The 15648-nt window shown below is 33.7% G+C and overlaps 1 protein-coding gene and 1 long non-coding RNA gene across 4 annotated transcripts; both read right to left on the bottom strand.

Annotated features, from left to right (window-relative positions):
• Positions 1-3365: 3365 nt before the first annotated feature.
• On the bottom strand, positions 3366-6604 carry LOC147556430 (uncharacterized). Of its 3 annotated transcripts, XR_015235359.1 has the most exons (8): positions 6449-6604; positions 6127-6352; positions 5812-5946; positions 4971-5011; positions 4457-4493; positions 3859-4148; positions 3587-3770; positions 3366-3456 (listed from the first exon to the last, which is right to left on the bottom strand). It is a non-coding gene; the product is annotated as an uncharacterized LOC147556430 (long non-coding RNA). The 3 variants fall into 3 exon arrangements; XR_015235357.1 differs by lacking the exons at positions 4971-5011; positions 5812-5946; positions 6127-6352; positions 6449-6604 and having other exon boundaries at positions 3859-4926; XR_015235358.1 differs by lacking the exons at positions 3366-3456; positions 4971-5011; positions 5812-5946; positions 6127-6352; positions 6449-6604 and having other exon boundaries at positions 3462-3770; positions 3859-4951.
• Positions 6605-7673: 1069 nt separating this feature from the next.
• On the bottom strand, positions 7674-10045 carry LOC147556431 (uncharacterized). Its single transcript, XM_086664332.1, has 6 exons — positions 9710-10045; positions 9400-9511; positions 9075-9150; positions 8286-8359; positions 8115-8205; positions 7674-7906 (listed from the first exon to the last, which is right to left on the bottom strand). Exons 3-6 carry the CDS (start codon positions 9128-9130, stop codon positions 7792-7794), a joined length of 336 nt encoding a protein of 111 aa, XP_086520458.1. The 5' UTR covers positions 9131-9150; positions 9400-9511; positions 9710-10045; the 3' UTR covers positions 7674-7791.
• Between the last annotated feature and the right edge of the window lie 5603 nt (positions 10046-15648).

Here is a 15648-nt window from a genome sequence, read left to right on the forward strand (position 1 = left end):
TGAATTTTTGAGTAAACAATCCAATTTTTGGGGGGTAAAACAAAAAAAATCCAAACATGCCAAAATATTGAGTGCAGGTCAAAATGTCAGGGACAACTCATTATTCCCTGGTTTTTATTTTTTTTCTCCCCTTCTTTCCCCTGGACTGGAAATTCTGGTGTTTTCTGAAAATATAAAGCGAGAAAGTAAATTTTTTTGAAAATTCGAAACTTTTGGCCGAAATTTTGGGATCTCGTCCAGCAAACTCTGTCTTCTCATCTTCTTTCTCTCTCTAAAACCTTAAGAGAGTCACTACTTTCGTTACTTCCCTCTTTCCGTTTCTTTCTCTCTCTCTAAAATTTCCCAGTTTTTCTCTCACTATTTTTGGCCTTTTTTTCTAGAAATTTTGGGGAAATTGTAGGATCCCGCCTACAGATTTCCGCTAAGATCTTTATCTCTCCAGATTTTATCTCTCCCCCTAATTTCTCTCATAAATTTACGGTAAATTTATCTCTCTTTTAGGAAGGTTTTTTTTTAAATCTTAAAGTTTTTTTTGGATGGATTTCATTTTCAAATTTTAGATTTATCTTGAGATTTTCCTTCCCTCTTTATCATATTTCTCTCTAGATTTTTTACCTTTTGAATCAAATACTTTATTTTCTCAATTACTTTCATTTTATTTTACACTTTCTCTGTAAACAATAAAATTTCCAGAACACAAGAAAATTTCCTAGTACAAAAATGTCTAGTACATAACCCAATTGGTAGTACACAAAACAATTCCCGGTACATAAATTAATTCCCAGTTCGAAAAATGTCTAGTACACAATACAATTCCCAGTAAATACAAAAATTCCCGGTAAACAAGAACATTTCCAGTACAAAAGTGTCTAGTACACAAGAAAATTTCTAGTAAATAAAATAATTTCCAGTACACAAGAAAATTTTCCGGTACAAAAGTGTCGAGTACACAAGAAACTTCCCAATAAATAAAGTAATTTCCAGTAAACAAAAAAATTTAATAGGAAAATTCCCCGTAAATAAAATAATTTACCAGAGAAAAATTCGCAATTTGAACCAATTTGAAAAAATTCAAAATTTGAACCAATATGGAAAAATTCGAAATTTGAACCTATCAGAAAAAATTCAAAATTTGAGATAAGAAACAAATCTAAAAAAAAAAAGAATTTTGAACCAATCTGAAAATATTTGTTGAGATTAGTTAAATTTGGAGAGAGAAAAAAATCTAAATTAGTTGGAACTTGGTTAAATTGGGAGTGAAATTTGGATTTGGTTAAATAAGTAAAGAGAAATAAATCTGGAAAGAAAACTAGAGAGATAAAGTAAAAGAGTGGAGAGAGAAAGTAAAACGCAGAGTAGAGAGAGAAAGTAAATCCCGTGATTTTTCAGAGTGGCAATTCCGTAATTTTCTGGGTGGTAGATTTCGTAAATTTGATGAAAAAACAAGGACGTTACGGTACTTTCGCGTGGGGCTCTGACTATTTGGACCTCTCTTTCATTTATGGGCTACCGTGGATGTGATGCCTATAAACTCCCTCTTTTTGGACACTTGACCCAACGCCACTTAAAAAAATATAGATCTTATGTATGTTTATTCAAATTTTACAAAGTATTATGATATATACATACACTAGAAATAACCCGTGCCCATAGGGCACGGACCCTTTGCTGCATTACAACGCAAGTTGTTGATCACTTTGAACTAAAAACAAAATCACCGTACAATCTAGTGAATTACACAAATTTGAGAAAAAAACAACTCATGATATCGAATTGGGATATTTAGTGTTTGGGTCAAGGATAAGTACCGATTTTAGTGTTTAGGTCACAAGTTTGTCCGTTATAGGGTCTGGGTCACGGACTAACAGTTGACCCCTTGACTAATGACGATAGCTAACTACCGTCATTAGTCAACATGGTCAATGGTTAGTCCGTGACCCAGACCCTAAAGTCGGTATTTATCCTTGACCCAAACACTAAACACGAGCTGATGTGAGCCGTTCTAAGTCCCATTTGTTGCTGCCATGAAAACCGAGTTAGTCCCTTGAAATCCCAAACTCGAGGGTGCTTCCATGAACGTCCAAGCTGCTGCCACCTTCCATGAGCCGAGCTCAACTCCTTCTTCCCGTGTCGGCGTAAGCATTGGCCGGTCGGTCAAGCTTTTGCCGGTCATCTCTCTCTCTCTTTCCCTCTTTTCAAGCTCTCTGAAACCCTAACTCTCAAGAACCCTGGAAAACCCCCAACTTCAGAAAACCCTAGCTTTTCCCCCCTTTTCATAATAAAATGTGAAGATCTGTTCATTTACTCATCTAACAACTTTCGATACAATTGTCATGGATTCACATCTAAAAAACAAGGTAAAATCAGATCTAGAATCTTTTATTAAATTAAAACAATTTTATCGTCGATTACGTCTTGTTTGGAAACAAAGCTATCTTCTTCGGTCTTCCATAAATTGGAAAATCATCATTCGTTTCCGCCATGGCTAAATTCCAGAACTACGATATCTACGATATAAATATATCAAATGTTACTAATGATTCTGGCCTAAAAATGCTTCTTCTTCAAACAACAAAACGATTAGTTATTTTTATTAAAGATTTAGATCTATATTTGAATGAGAAATCAACATCTATAAGTTTATCAGGAATTTTGAATTTCATGGACGAAATTTTCTCTACTTGGTTGAAGAAAGAATCATGGTGATTACTATGAACAACAAAGACCAAATTGATCCATCAATTTTAAGACCTGAAAGAATTGATGTTCAAATCCTTTTTCTGATTTTAATGCGTTCAAATTTATTTCCGTCTTTGGAACGGCTCACAACAACGCTATTTAGTGTTTGGGTCAAGGATAAGTACCGACTTTAGGGTCTGGGTCACGGACTAACCATTGACCCGTTGACTAATGACGCTAGTTAACTGCGTCATTAGTCAACGTGGTCAATGGTTAGTCCGTGACCCAGACCCTATAACGGACAAACTTGTGACCTAAACACTAAAACCAGTACTTATCCTTGACCCAAACGCTAAATATCCCTATCGAATTTTAAGAGATTATAGTTAAATATATCGAATATATGGATAAAACTAACAAATTGAAAAAGAAATAGTGAACATCGCAGGTAACATCTAATGAAATATGGAGGTTCGATAGTACATTCAATTGTTTTCCTAAAAATGACATCAGAAAATAAAAGAAGACCTTGTTTAAACTTCAAAGAACAAAAAGGATCAAACGATAAACAATGATTTACGAATAAAAAAAAAAGATGCACTTCTTGTTTTCAATGCCAAAAAATGAGACTTGAATAACTAAATAAGTAATTCTTTTTTTTCTTCTTCTTCATCACCAACCTCAGAGGCAATCACCAAACTTCACCGACAACCACCACCTTTTCTAGCAACCACCAGCGATCTTAATCTTCTATATCACCCAACTTTATCGACACTCCTATGCAAAAAAAAGCCTAGCTATATATTCAACCTTGTCAAAAGGTACAAAATGGTAAAACCGTTCAGATTACGAGGAATTCAAAATTCAACATATAAGCGACAAAATAAAAAACAACCGCAAATACTACCAACTGCGGTTCCAAGGCACTAAGAAGCAACTTATCAAATCCCATCTCGAGATTTGGTACGCCCCCTCTCAATGGCTCTTCTAACTGTAGTTTTCAATTCGTAAGCCCTAACTTCACCAAAAGCTCTTGACGTACAACCTAAGGTGCATATGTCTCCATTAATGATATCTCTAACGAATCAAACCTACCATCAGAACAACCAATTCAAAACAAATTCAACCATAGAAAACAAAAATGCAACAAAAGCGAAAATTTTGAAAACCTAAACTAACATGCATAAGCTTTCTGCAGAAGCTCTAACCGAGAAGCAGTCTTCATCTTGTTTCTTCACCATTACTACAATTAATCTTCATTGTTTTGAATAGAGAAGTTGCTGATCTTCGAAGGCAACATAAAGGATGATATTCTTTGACCCTGTGTTCCATTTACTTGAAGAGAAAAGCATAAAGGATAATATTCTCTTAACCTAGGGGAATGCCGTGAATAGTAGCATATATCAAAGAATATAACTTGGTTGAGCCGAAATATTGAAGAAACAGCGGTCAAATTTGTAAGACAGAAACTGAATTCAAATGAAGGCAAAAATCAGTAAACCCACAAGAATTAGAAAAGAAAGAACAAAATGAAATGAAGAAAATTGTAGGAATAAAACTGTTTTTTAATCTCCTAAATTGAAAGTCAAATAAGAGATTCATTCGTGTCTAAAAAAGAAAAGTACTTGTAAACCAACAATAGGTATTGTACGTATTTCTAAGTCGAGTAACTTGTGATCCAATGTCTTGCATTCACGGTTTAATCGTTTAAACAACAAAACTGCCAAAATCATTAAACCATGAAAGGAAGAAAATTAAATTTAGAAAATGAACTTACCTCTTGTTGGCTTAAGATGGAGCCGATGAGAAATATCCTGCACTCAAGGCTTTTCAATATGGATGGTATAATATAACAAAGAATGTCGGTTATATAAAATATAGGTTCTGAGTCAACATAAAGAGAAGCATAACCTATAAATTAGCCTGATATAAATTGTATTGTTCCAATGTATTTTAATTAATATTAAGTGAGTTAACAATGTGTTGATATACTTTGTGTGCAATTTATATGATTTAGTCGGTTATGCTTGTCTATAGAATACATTTTTTGTTGTTGAAAGTGTCTATAGAATACATGAGTGTAACAAATTCTACTCTTCGAACACAATGGGTGACTCACACACTGCCTATGACAGGGCAGTCACCAAAAACTAAGGTACAATATTTGACATAAAGTCAGGTTATTTACTTAAGTGTCGAACAACATTTAGAGAGTCTAACTAAATGTTTGCTAGTAACGTAAGAAAAACAAAAACAATTATGACAAATATTATTGATCAATTGAAAAACACCTCATCTGAATCAAGCCTTGTCCAACTCAATTTGGGGTCACCTGCCAATAAAAGAAGCATAATTAGCCCAAGAAGTATAAATTATGTGTGAAGCTGGAGTATGTTGATTTTTCAATAGAAGATGCACATATTTGTAGTAGTTGAATAACAATAAAGGCCTATTGTGTTCTTCACCTTCTATATATTGTTATAAATGCAACAATAACTCCATCGACTACATTAAAAACACTTAATATAGAAGGGGTCACCAACGCTACATCACTTTTTACCTTGCTTTTCAAATAAGGCTGAAAAGGGGCATATATAATTTCAAATTCTATGCCTTTACGGAGGACCCAATATTAAAGAAAACAATCCATCCGAAGAAAGTGTCAATATTTATGTAAAGTTAAACAAAGAAAATGAAGGAACATGATCCATCAAAAAAAAAAATGAAACCATATGTTACTCAATAATCAAACTATAATATGTAACAAACACAACAAATACTACTGTCAATAAAAATGAAACCAAGCTAATTAAGAAAGGAAACCAAGCATAAGCTCAAACACCATAAAAAGTATTGGTAACTCGAGACCCTGAGTTACATAGTTTAACTTATGTAATTATGTATGAAAATCATTGTATCTAATTTTTATGAACAAATCTAACAAAGTAAAAACTTTGATAAGAAAACGAATTAAATCTCTTTCGCTGTGACAACTTGTATGTCTTCAAAATAGTTCACTATTCTAATTTGATGAGTAATTATAGACTTAAAACTGCACTGGGTTAGCAAGAGTATCAGCAGATTGTCAAGTAATCACAAGTTAAAAGAAAAAAGCCAAAGACGAAGTTATACCCTTTTTATGCAGTTTTGTTGTAGGATCACCATTATATACATTCTAAGAGGCGGCATTGTTGGGTTTGACTTTTGAGTGCTTCATTCATATAGTCTCGCCAAATAGACTGATGTCCTGTACAAACATTACTGAACCTAAAACAAAGCCAAAAAGAAAAAAAATTAGAGCTCTCACCTTCAAATTCATGTAAAATGGAATATACAGTTCATACAACTCTAGTTTCACCAAACCTCTCACATACAACAATATCTAACAATGAAGCCAAACTACTCGAAGAAATTATTCAGAACTCAAAATTCCAGAAATCTTAATACCTTCAAGAACTCAGAAAGAAGTTGAAAACCCCGCCCATTTCATTGGAGCAGAGAGATTTTGTTTGTCAATTGAAGAGAAATTCTACACAAGCTCAAGGGTTCAAGAAAACACATCAAATTGAATATGTAAAACCAAAATGATTGAGAAAATTGTAAAACTTTTCTTTGGCTGTTTCAAATTGAAGAAGAAGGGGTTTGTAAAGCACTCTCATGGGTCTTCTAGCTTCTGCAAAAATCAATCAGCAAAAAATGGAGAGAGAGAGAGAGAGAAGCTTATTGATGGAACCCTCAAAACCCAAAATTGTAAAGGTTTGGAGCTTACCGCTTTCTTCACTTCGACCATCTTCGCGATCTCTAGAGAGAGAAATTTTTTGAACCTATAAGAGCATCTCCAATGCAACACTCAAATAGAAAAACTTAGAGTGCCACCTAGGATTTTTTGAGTTTTCTGTAGAAAACTCTCTCCAATGCAACACTCAATTTAGATCTCAAAATGATGTGGCATCATTTAATATTGAGATATCTCAAGAAGAAACTCAATATTTGAGATTTATTTTGAGGATCACAATTGGTCACTCAACATAAAAAGCAAATCTAACCATCTAGGAAATGACACCTAAGTTATTTTTAGGTTTTTAGAGTGTTGCATTGGAGATGTCTTTTGAATTGAGAATCTCAACATTGACATCTAGGAAAGAGGAACTCAATTGAGCCTTGACACATAGGACTATTTGAGTTTTTTTTAGTTTTGCATTGGAGATGCTCTAAGTTGTTGCAGAATGAGAAGATGATAGACTTAGGGCTGGACACGCTTGAAATCGATGTTCAAACCTTTTGACCAAACAACAACGTGAGAAGGAATTTTTGGTAATTTGAACAATATATAATGGGTTTTGCAATCTCATACACATTATTAAATAAAAAAGAGAAAACAGACTTCACCTTGAGATTGAGATATTTGGAGTTGTTGATGAAACATGAAGGAAAAAAAAAAGAAAATGAGTAACTTAGAAAAAGAGTTAAAACAACAAAAGAAAAGAGATGAGAAAGAGTAATAATCAATATTGAAAGCTGGTATCAATGGGGGGGTTGAAAACTGAAGATAGAGAAGGGAGATAGGCGTTAGGATTGGGGAAAGGTAGAGAAGATGAAGAGGAAAAGATTTGGGCGAAGAGTATCTGGATGTTGCTCTGGTTCAGCTACCCAGAATAACGTTACACCATATTGAAAGGGGTGGTATGAGTTGGAATGAAACGGATGGTTAAGATTAAAACATTAAAGCATCTCCAATGCAAAACTAAAAAAAAATCTCTATTCATCCTATGTTAAGTTCCAATTGAGATTCTCACTCCTAAGTGGCGTTCATAATGCTTAATTTTTTCATGTCTCCAATGCAAAACTCTAAACTTATCTTATTTACTTATGTGACATAGTTATTTTTTTATGTGACATAGTTATTCAGCTGTTGAAAAGTCGAGCAAATGCATCAATCAACGTATATCGGTAGTCTAATAACGGTTTAACAAATGCAGATAATAAAAGGTTCCGAGTATATGGTTTGTCTATGTATAGACATTAAATAACCAATTTAACCAGGAACAATCATTTGCTAAAAGTAATTTAGTCTGATTTGAGAAACTCTAACTTCGGCGATCTTGGTAAAAGTTATGTAACTTCAAGAGAGAAGATGATAGACGTACCAATGTATATAATAGATGAGCAAAGAGAATTGTGAGCGAAAACTGAACAAATGCGTAAACCCAAACAAATGCTTTCGACACTGAAAATACAAATTATGGGACAAGTTAGATATTGAGGAGAACGGAAAAACTCGGAAAGGCAAAGTTGTTCTCTTTGTTGAGGCACCATTGGACGGTTGCCTTTTTAGTTGATATATGTCTCACAGGTAACTGTTCAAACTTCAGTTACCAAAGTTCTTGACACAGATAGTGCAATGATTTTTTGATAAAAATCCAAACTGCAGTTACCCATAGTTGCTGTTGTCACGGATGCAAGAAGACCCAATACACAGGAAAATGGTAGTGATATTTGAACTGCACTTGGATGCTTCCCATGATCCTATTAAAAAATGTATAAATTACTTAGTAATTATTAATAGAGATATGTCCACAAGTTATTTTAGAAGTTAATACGCTTACCAAAAGCCTGCTCGAGGAAACAGAAGTAGGCAAACATGCTAACAGTGACCAGAACATGCACGTTTTGCCAAAGCCTGCTAGGAATTGAAGTGACATTCAAACTTCATTTAGCATTTGTCCGATAACTGAATAGATGGAAATCGTAAAAGGGGGAAACTGTGAGGCAACGTTGAGGGTCGCCGCCTGATAACATTTTTAACATCCTAATATCTGTTTCCTATTCAAATAGTTTCTCGAATTTAGGTAACCTACAAAACAATAGGAAAATTTCACCACGAACACCAAAGTGACCAAAGTGTCTTTTCTCGATTCATAGTTTTGGTAGTTGTCTAACTTTTATCACTAATCCAATTTCTGAAAACAACCAAAGGAAACATGGTTCTTGGTGTTTATGTATATTTCAGAAACAATGGAGTGTATGTGGATCATGAACCCAAACGACAGCTACAATTCAGTCTTTTAGATGATCATTAAAGAATCATGGTCGACTTCAGTAATGCAAATGCAACAATTCATACATCAACTAATACTCATCTAGAAGCGGAAACATTATTATACATCAATTTATACTCATATTATATCAGTCTTCCGATGATATAATACATAAGATGATAGAGCGATAATTGGAACAATCTAGCAAGAAATAACAAAGGAAGTAATGTCTGTTGCAACCACATCAACATTGAATAATATATCAAATATATGCAACAAATATTGATTCACTGCTCAAGAGTTCGAAACAGGCAACAATGAGTGCACACGAACAGTTTGGGTAAGAGAGGTACTTACAAGAAGAGTCTCTCGAGCTCATCCCCGATAGAAGACCGATAATTGTTGCATTTCATTACTGATGTCGACCATGATTCTTTAATGATTCGAAGCAATAAAATACACAATGGTTATCTAAGGATAGAAAAAATACGAGCTTATAGCTTCGTGAAAAAGAAAATGAATAAAGAATAGAAACCATAAATCGCAATCTCTATCCTTTTATGATTGTTTGTTAATATACTGATTCATTTAAACTCGAAGATGGTAGAGAAATCCAAGAGTGCAAAATATTGCCATAAAAGCCTTGAAATGTATAAATTTTGACTTAGAGATTTTATCATACCGTTAGAAGGCAATTACAGAAATTAGGGGAGACCTTCTACCAAATAGTTGATGTACGGAAAATAACATACAATACATTGATTGCTCTTCTCCTCTTCATTTGGATAACAAACCTAATGAAGATGTGTAAACAGAATAAGATATCTTTGAGTCAAAACTAAAACCACAGACATGTAAATAACAAAAAATATAGAGAGAAAGAGATATAAACCTAAATAGAACTTACTTGAGATGGACGACCTGAATAAACTACTAATCTAACAAAACGGAAGCATAAAATTTGAGTCATGAAGATTTTGAATAGAACTTACTTGAAAATCAAAATTCCCTGAGTCGACCTAGAACCGGAGAAGGTGTGTTTATGTTTGCCTTGAAAGGGGATTCAATGAAAACTAAATTGTTCTTCTTTAAGGTGATTTAACCATAATTCCTCCATTAATGAGGGAGTAATGGAGGGTGTAATATGAGATTAAAGAAGAAGATGGAGGAAGATTGTGAAGAAACATTGTAACGGCAGAGGAACTAATGGAGGAGGAAGAGAAACGGGTAGATAAAGTCGATTTGGGGAAGGAAGATTGATTGTTAATCCCATTGCTTTAGTTATGGGGTCTGGGCGTTATGCTTAGAGGAATTAACGAAGGCATTAAATGGAGAGAGAAAGAGAGAGGTAGTAATTAGGGGTTTGGCTCATTATCGTGTAGATTAAGTTAAACCGTCCAGATTCATGGACTTGAAAGCCATTCAACAATCCAACGGTTTCAAACAATAATGGCGTGTCATGTCCAACGGTAATTAAAACAATCCAACAGTTGATATTACTGCCGACGTGGCATGGACGGTCGGACTTATCTCTTGGTTTGTCCTAGTCAACATTTTTCAACCTGTTTTATTATATAGACTAGTTATAACCCGTACCCTTAGGGCACGGACAATTGTGTCTTGCAAATCATAGAAAGTCAATGATTTTCGACCTATGATACGAAGTACATCACATTTACAAACAATAAGACACAAAAAATATTGGCGAACTTATCTCTTGGTTTGTCCTAGTCAGCATTTTCAACCTGTTTTATTATATAGACTAGTTATAACCCGTGCCCTTAGGGCACGGACAATTGTGTCTTGCAAATCATAGAAAGTCAATGATTTTCGACCTATGATACGAAGTACATCACATTTACAAACAATAAGACACAAAAAATATTGGCGAACATAAGATCATAAACTAAAAATTAAAAATAAGTTAATAGTGTTTAATTCAAAAAAGTCTGAAATCGATTATTAGTTTTGGAAACAGCATAAAAATTAACAGAAGTTTTGAGGTCGTATGTCGATGGTAAAAATTCATTTGACTTTTATAAGAGGTAATTCGAATTGTTCAAAAGAATTGATAAACAATTCATTTTTATTGAAATCTAAAGACGAAATCAAGAGAAAATTTATAACAAAGAAAATCCTGTTAAAAAATTACTGGCAAAGATATATATATATAGAGTTAATTCCTATATGGCCCCCTACTTTGTGACCAGCTTCCTTTATGGCCCCCTTTTTTTCGTAAATTCAAATATGGCTCCCTATTTTCATAGAAATGTCCTAACTACCCTTCCTTTAAATCTTTTTTCAAAATAAAATAAAAAAAACAAATATAATTCCACCTCACTTCCCTCTCCACCACTTATCTCTCTCCACCTCACCTCTCTTCCCAAATCATCTTTCTCTCTCTCCAACACACCTTTTTCTCTCTCTCCAACTCACCTTTTTCTCTCTCTCCAACTCACCTTTTTCTCTCTCCACCTCACCTCTCTCTCTCTCTCTCTCCACCTCACCTCTCTCTCTCTCTCTCTCCACCTCACTCTATCTTCTCCGATGAAGGTCGCCGGCCGAAAAATTTTCCGGCCGGCGACCTTCAACCTAAAAAAAAAAAAAAAAGTTTTTTTTACTCTCATCTCTCTTTCTCTCTAAAAACTCCGGCGAAGGGGGTTCCCTTCGCCGGAGTTTTTAGAGAGAGGGAGATGAGAGTAAAAAAAATTTTTTTTTTTTTTTTTAGGTTGAAGTTCGCCGGCCGGAAAATTTTTCAGCCGACGACCTTCATCGGAGAAGATAGAGTGAGGTGGAGAGAGAGAAAGGTGAGTTGGAGAGAGAGAAAGATGATTTGGGAAGAGAGGTGAGGTGGAGAGAGATAAGTGGTGGAGAGGGAAGTGAGGTGGAATTATGTTTGTTTTTTATTTTATTTTGAAAAAAGATTTAAAGGAAGGGTAGTTAGGACATTTCCATGAAAATAGGGGGCCATATTTGAATTTACGAAAAAAGGGGGTCATAAAAGAAGCTGGTCACAAAGTAGGGGGCCATATAGGAATTAACTCATATATATATGCGTTTCTATCTGTTTACATAATTTGTAAAGTCTTGTTTAAAGATTATAAGACTACCACCTAATTGGCTCTTACTCATCTCAATTTTTTTTTGAAAAGTAAAAAAGATAATAGATTTAAATTGTAAAATCAGAGAAAGAATACCAACTAACTCTTCAAAATAGATGATTTTCAAATCTAGTAGAAACGATACAAAAGATTAAAAATCAAAACTTTAATAAAAAAAATTAATTCTTCACTTTAGAAAGATTAACATAGAAATCGAAAATAAAGTAGATCGATAGAGAAAGAGATACATGCAGAGAGAATGAGATTTACCATACAACAATTGTATTTACAAATAAATATTTCAGTAAACTTATGGAGAATACACAATATTAATAAAAGATCTATATATACTGAATTTTATATATTAATCATACATTACTAATTACATATTAACAAAATTAAGAAAAGCTAATACCAAATCAACTAAGAAAAACTAATGTTGAACCATCGACAAAAATTTATTCTACTAACAAATGAGAAATTTGGTAAGAAAGAGGGAGATAGAAGTGTAAGAAAGAAAGACAATAGGAGGAAAGTATATATAGAGAAAGGATTGGGAGATAAAATTCATTAATCTTCTTCTTTTATAACTGAAAGACAATTATTTTTTGGAAAATTATGGGGATAGAGAGGTTATGAGGGAGAAATCAAGGGTTAAGATTTAAGGAGATTTTAGGATTAAGATCTAAGGGTTATGTTTTCATAACCTAAAATACAATTAATATTGAAAAAGTTATGGAGATAATAAATTGTGAAAATGGTCATTAGTATAAAATTAATCTGTCATTAATTTTATGATGGTGGTTATAATTTGAGATAAGAATTAAGGGTTGAGATTTAACTGTGGGAATTGAACGGTTAAAATTTATCATGGGTTTGTATAATAGATTTAGTGAGTGGGTGAACGAATTGTATTTTTTTTAGGTAGGTAAGAGATCTAATGGCTAATATCTGAGAAAAAACACAACAGACAGTTAGATTTATCTTTTGGTTTGTCCAGTCAGCAAAAAACATTGCGTTTTATATAATAGATAGTGAGTGGGTGAACGAATTGTATTTTTTTAGGTAGGTAAGAGATCTAATGGCTAATATCTGAGAAAAAACACAAGTTAGATTTATCTTTTGGTTTGTCCCAGTCAGCAAAAAACATTGCGTTTTATATAATAGATGTTTGCTTTAGGTAGTGTTTGTTTTTTGTTTACTTAGGTGGTGTTTGTTTTTGTGACAGTCTGAATGTAATTAGTCTAAAGTTTGATTTGTTGTTGTCATGGGCATAATAGATTATAGATGAATGGTTATATTGGGCTGACTTCTGAGTCTATCAGAGTCAAATATAAAAAACAAGCTGAAGTAAGACCACTTTGTTCTGAAAATAACCTAAAGAGCGAGACTTACAAACTACCTACACCTTTATAATTTTTGTTGACATAAATTTAGAAAACCTGTTCGAAAGGCAGGAAAATCTAATCGGTTCATTAGGAATAGGGAAATGATAAAGTTACAAAAGATTTTGACAAAAAAAGATTCCCGACTGATGTGGCGGGTGTAGTTTCAAACTTTGACCAAATCTAGGCCGTTGAGATATGAAAATCACAACCGCCACATCAGCTGGGAACTTTTTTTCGTCAAAATCTTTTGTGATTCTAGCATCTCTCTTAGGAATAATGGATTATAGGGTCAGAGCCGCCCAAGAAGAGGACAGAGTGGCGGGGGACCACCATAATTTGAACTTATTATTCCTAGGCATCGAATCTGACTTGACTAAAAAGATCTTAAATAGATTAGTGACATGTGAGACATGTCAAAATGTAGTACCAAGAAAGCTAAAACGTGTGCCGCGCATGTTACGGATGTTCTTTGCTCGGTGTTAATTATTTGAACCAAATTAGCAGTAAGCCTATAGGATCACATTGGCCAAGTTTTCTCCTGGTGAAAAGAAGTTTTGATATATCTTAAAGTGGTCAGTATATGGACGACTAAATATCTTATGATTACTAAATATTTTATGCAAACACTAATTTTATGCGGACAAATGAAAAAGTTAGAAATTTTATATTTGTGTGGATAGATCGAACTGTGTTTCAGAATGTTATTTAGATTTTTTGGAGAGGATAGGGTTAAAATTAAGGCTTCTTGTGATGGGTTAGGTTACGACCCAGACCTTATCCCCTTCTACATTAACAATCAAAGCTTCTAGGTCTATATTTTTAATCCACCCTTTTTGGTCTGGTAGTTGATTTGTCTACTCAAAGCTTCTTTAACAGTGATAGGTTTGGTGTGATTACAATATGCAAAAGATACAACACTTGAAAAATCTTCGTTAGACCCATTATTATCATTGCTTACAACGTAGTCATCAAACCTTGACAAAACTTGAATGTAAGTTGAACTGGTACATAATTCTAGATTTGAACTGAAGCTACTGTCTCATCATCAGTATCAATTTTTATTTGATGATCTTCTTTTACCGGACGGTCCCAAACTCCATCTTCATCACTTTCTACCGAATAATCATCTAAATCTTCATCTGAATCTTCATCTAAATTTTCATCCGGATCGTCATCCATTCTGCAAGCTAATAAAAGAATTTCTCCCTCTTCTACATCGTCTTCAGCAAAGTTAGCATGCTCTGAATATTTCTTGGAAACTCTACATTCTGACTTATAATGACCTAATTTTTTGCAACGAAAACATCTAACTTTAGATTTGTCATACCTTCCAAATTTTTTTGGTTCTTTACCATGACTCTCTTCACCATTAGAACCACCTTTTTCAAGCAGAGTCACTTTGCTTTGAAAAGCTCGTTCAATAGACCCTGCAGCAGCTCTCTGGTTCATCCTATGTTCATGAGAACATAATGAACTCATCAAACCTTCAACTGATATAGTTGAGAGGTCTTTTCCTTCCTCAATTGTAGCGACAACATAGTCAAAACGACTTGTCAATGTTCTCATGATTTTCTCAATAACACGTAGATCAATTAATTTTTCACCATTAACCCACAATTGATTAACAATAGACTGGACTCTAGAAAAATAATCAGAAATATTTTAAGAGTTAATCATATTAAGAGATTTGAATTCACCTCGTAAAGTCTGCAACCTTACATTTTTTACCTTTTCATCACCCTTGTAGGATCTTTGCAACAAATCCCACACTTCTTTAGCTGTTTCGGCTCTTGAGATTTTCTCGAAGACAATCTCATCAACAGCTTGATAGAGAAAGAACAATGCCTTCTTATCCTTCTTTCTGTTCTCTCTCAAACTATCTTTTTGGACCTGAGAGAGAGCTTCATGTGCTACCTGATCAACTGGTTCTACATACCCAAATTCAACAACCTCCCAAATTTTCTGGAAGCCAAACAATGCTTTCATTTGGATACACCATTGATCAAAATTTTTCCCACAAAATCGCGGAAGCTGAGGTTGGATTGATCCATTCATTTTGTAATTCGGTTAGTAATCAAATTTTGGAAATTAAAAATACTTGCACAAACAAATAAGACTAAAGAAGATATTTAACTTGAATTGAATACTTGACTTGATTTTATGATTTAATTAACTACAAAGATTGGTCTATTTATAGACTCAAATTCTACCCATTAACTAAGACCAGTACTAACATGATCCCACTAACTCATCCATTAACCCACTAACTAGTACATTAACCCCACTAATTAGTACATTAATCCCACTAGAATTAACACTCAAATTACTTAACTACTAACACTAATCCACCTCATCTAACACTAATTTAATGAATAAATAAATAAATACCTTTTGAGTTTATAATTTTAACATATCTTACTAACCCTTTCAATCTTTTCTCTA

This window comes from Eschscholzia californica, unplaced genomic scaffold, assembly GCF_041429995.1.
Source record: "Eschscholzia californica isolate CP2 unplaced genomic scaffold, dmEscCali1.0.p SCAF_2, whole genome shotgun sequence".
Lineage (NCBI taxonomy): Eukaryota > Viridiplantae > Streptophyta > Magnoliopsida > Ranunculales > Papaveraceae > Eschscholzia > Eschscholzia californica.

What these genes read in the sequence shown, in the direction of transcription:
- LOC147556431 (XM_086664332.1), bottom strand. Translation starts at nt 9,130, where the DNA reads ATGAAATGCAACAATTATCGGTCTTCTATCGGGGATGAGCTCGAGAGA. An exon ending in GAGCTCGAGAGACTCTTCTT is followed by an intron (nt 8,360 to 9,074) that starts GTAAGTACCTCT and finishes AATTCCTAGCAG; the next exon opens with GCTTTGGCAAAACGTGCATG. An exon ending in CGTGACAACAGCAACTATGG is followed by an intron (nt 7,907 to 8,114) that starts GTAACTGCAGTT and finishes TTGTATTTTCAG; the next exon opens with TGTCGAAAGCATTTGTTTGG.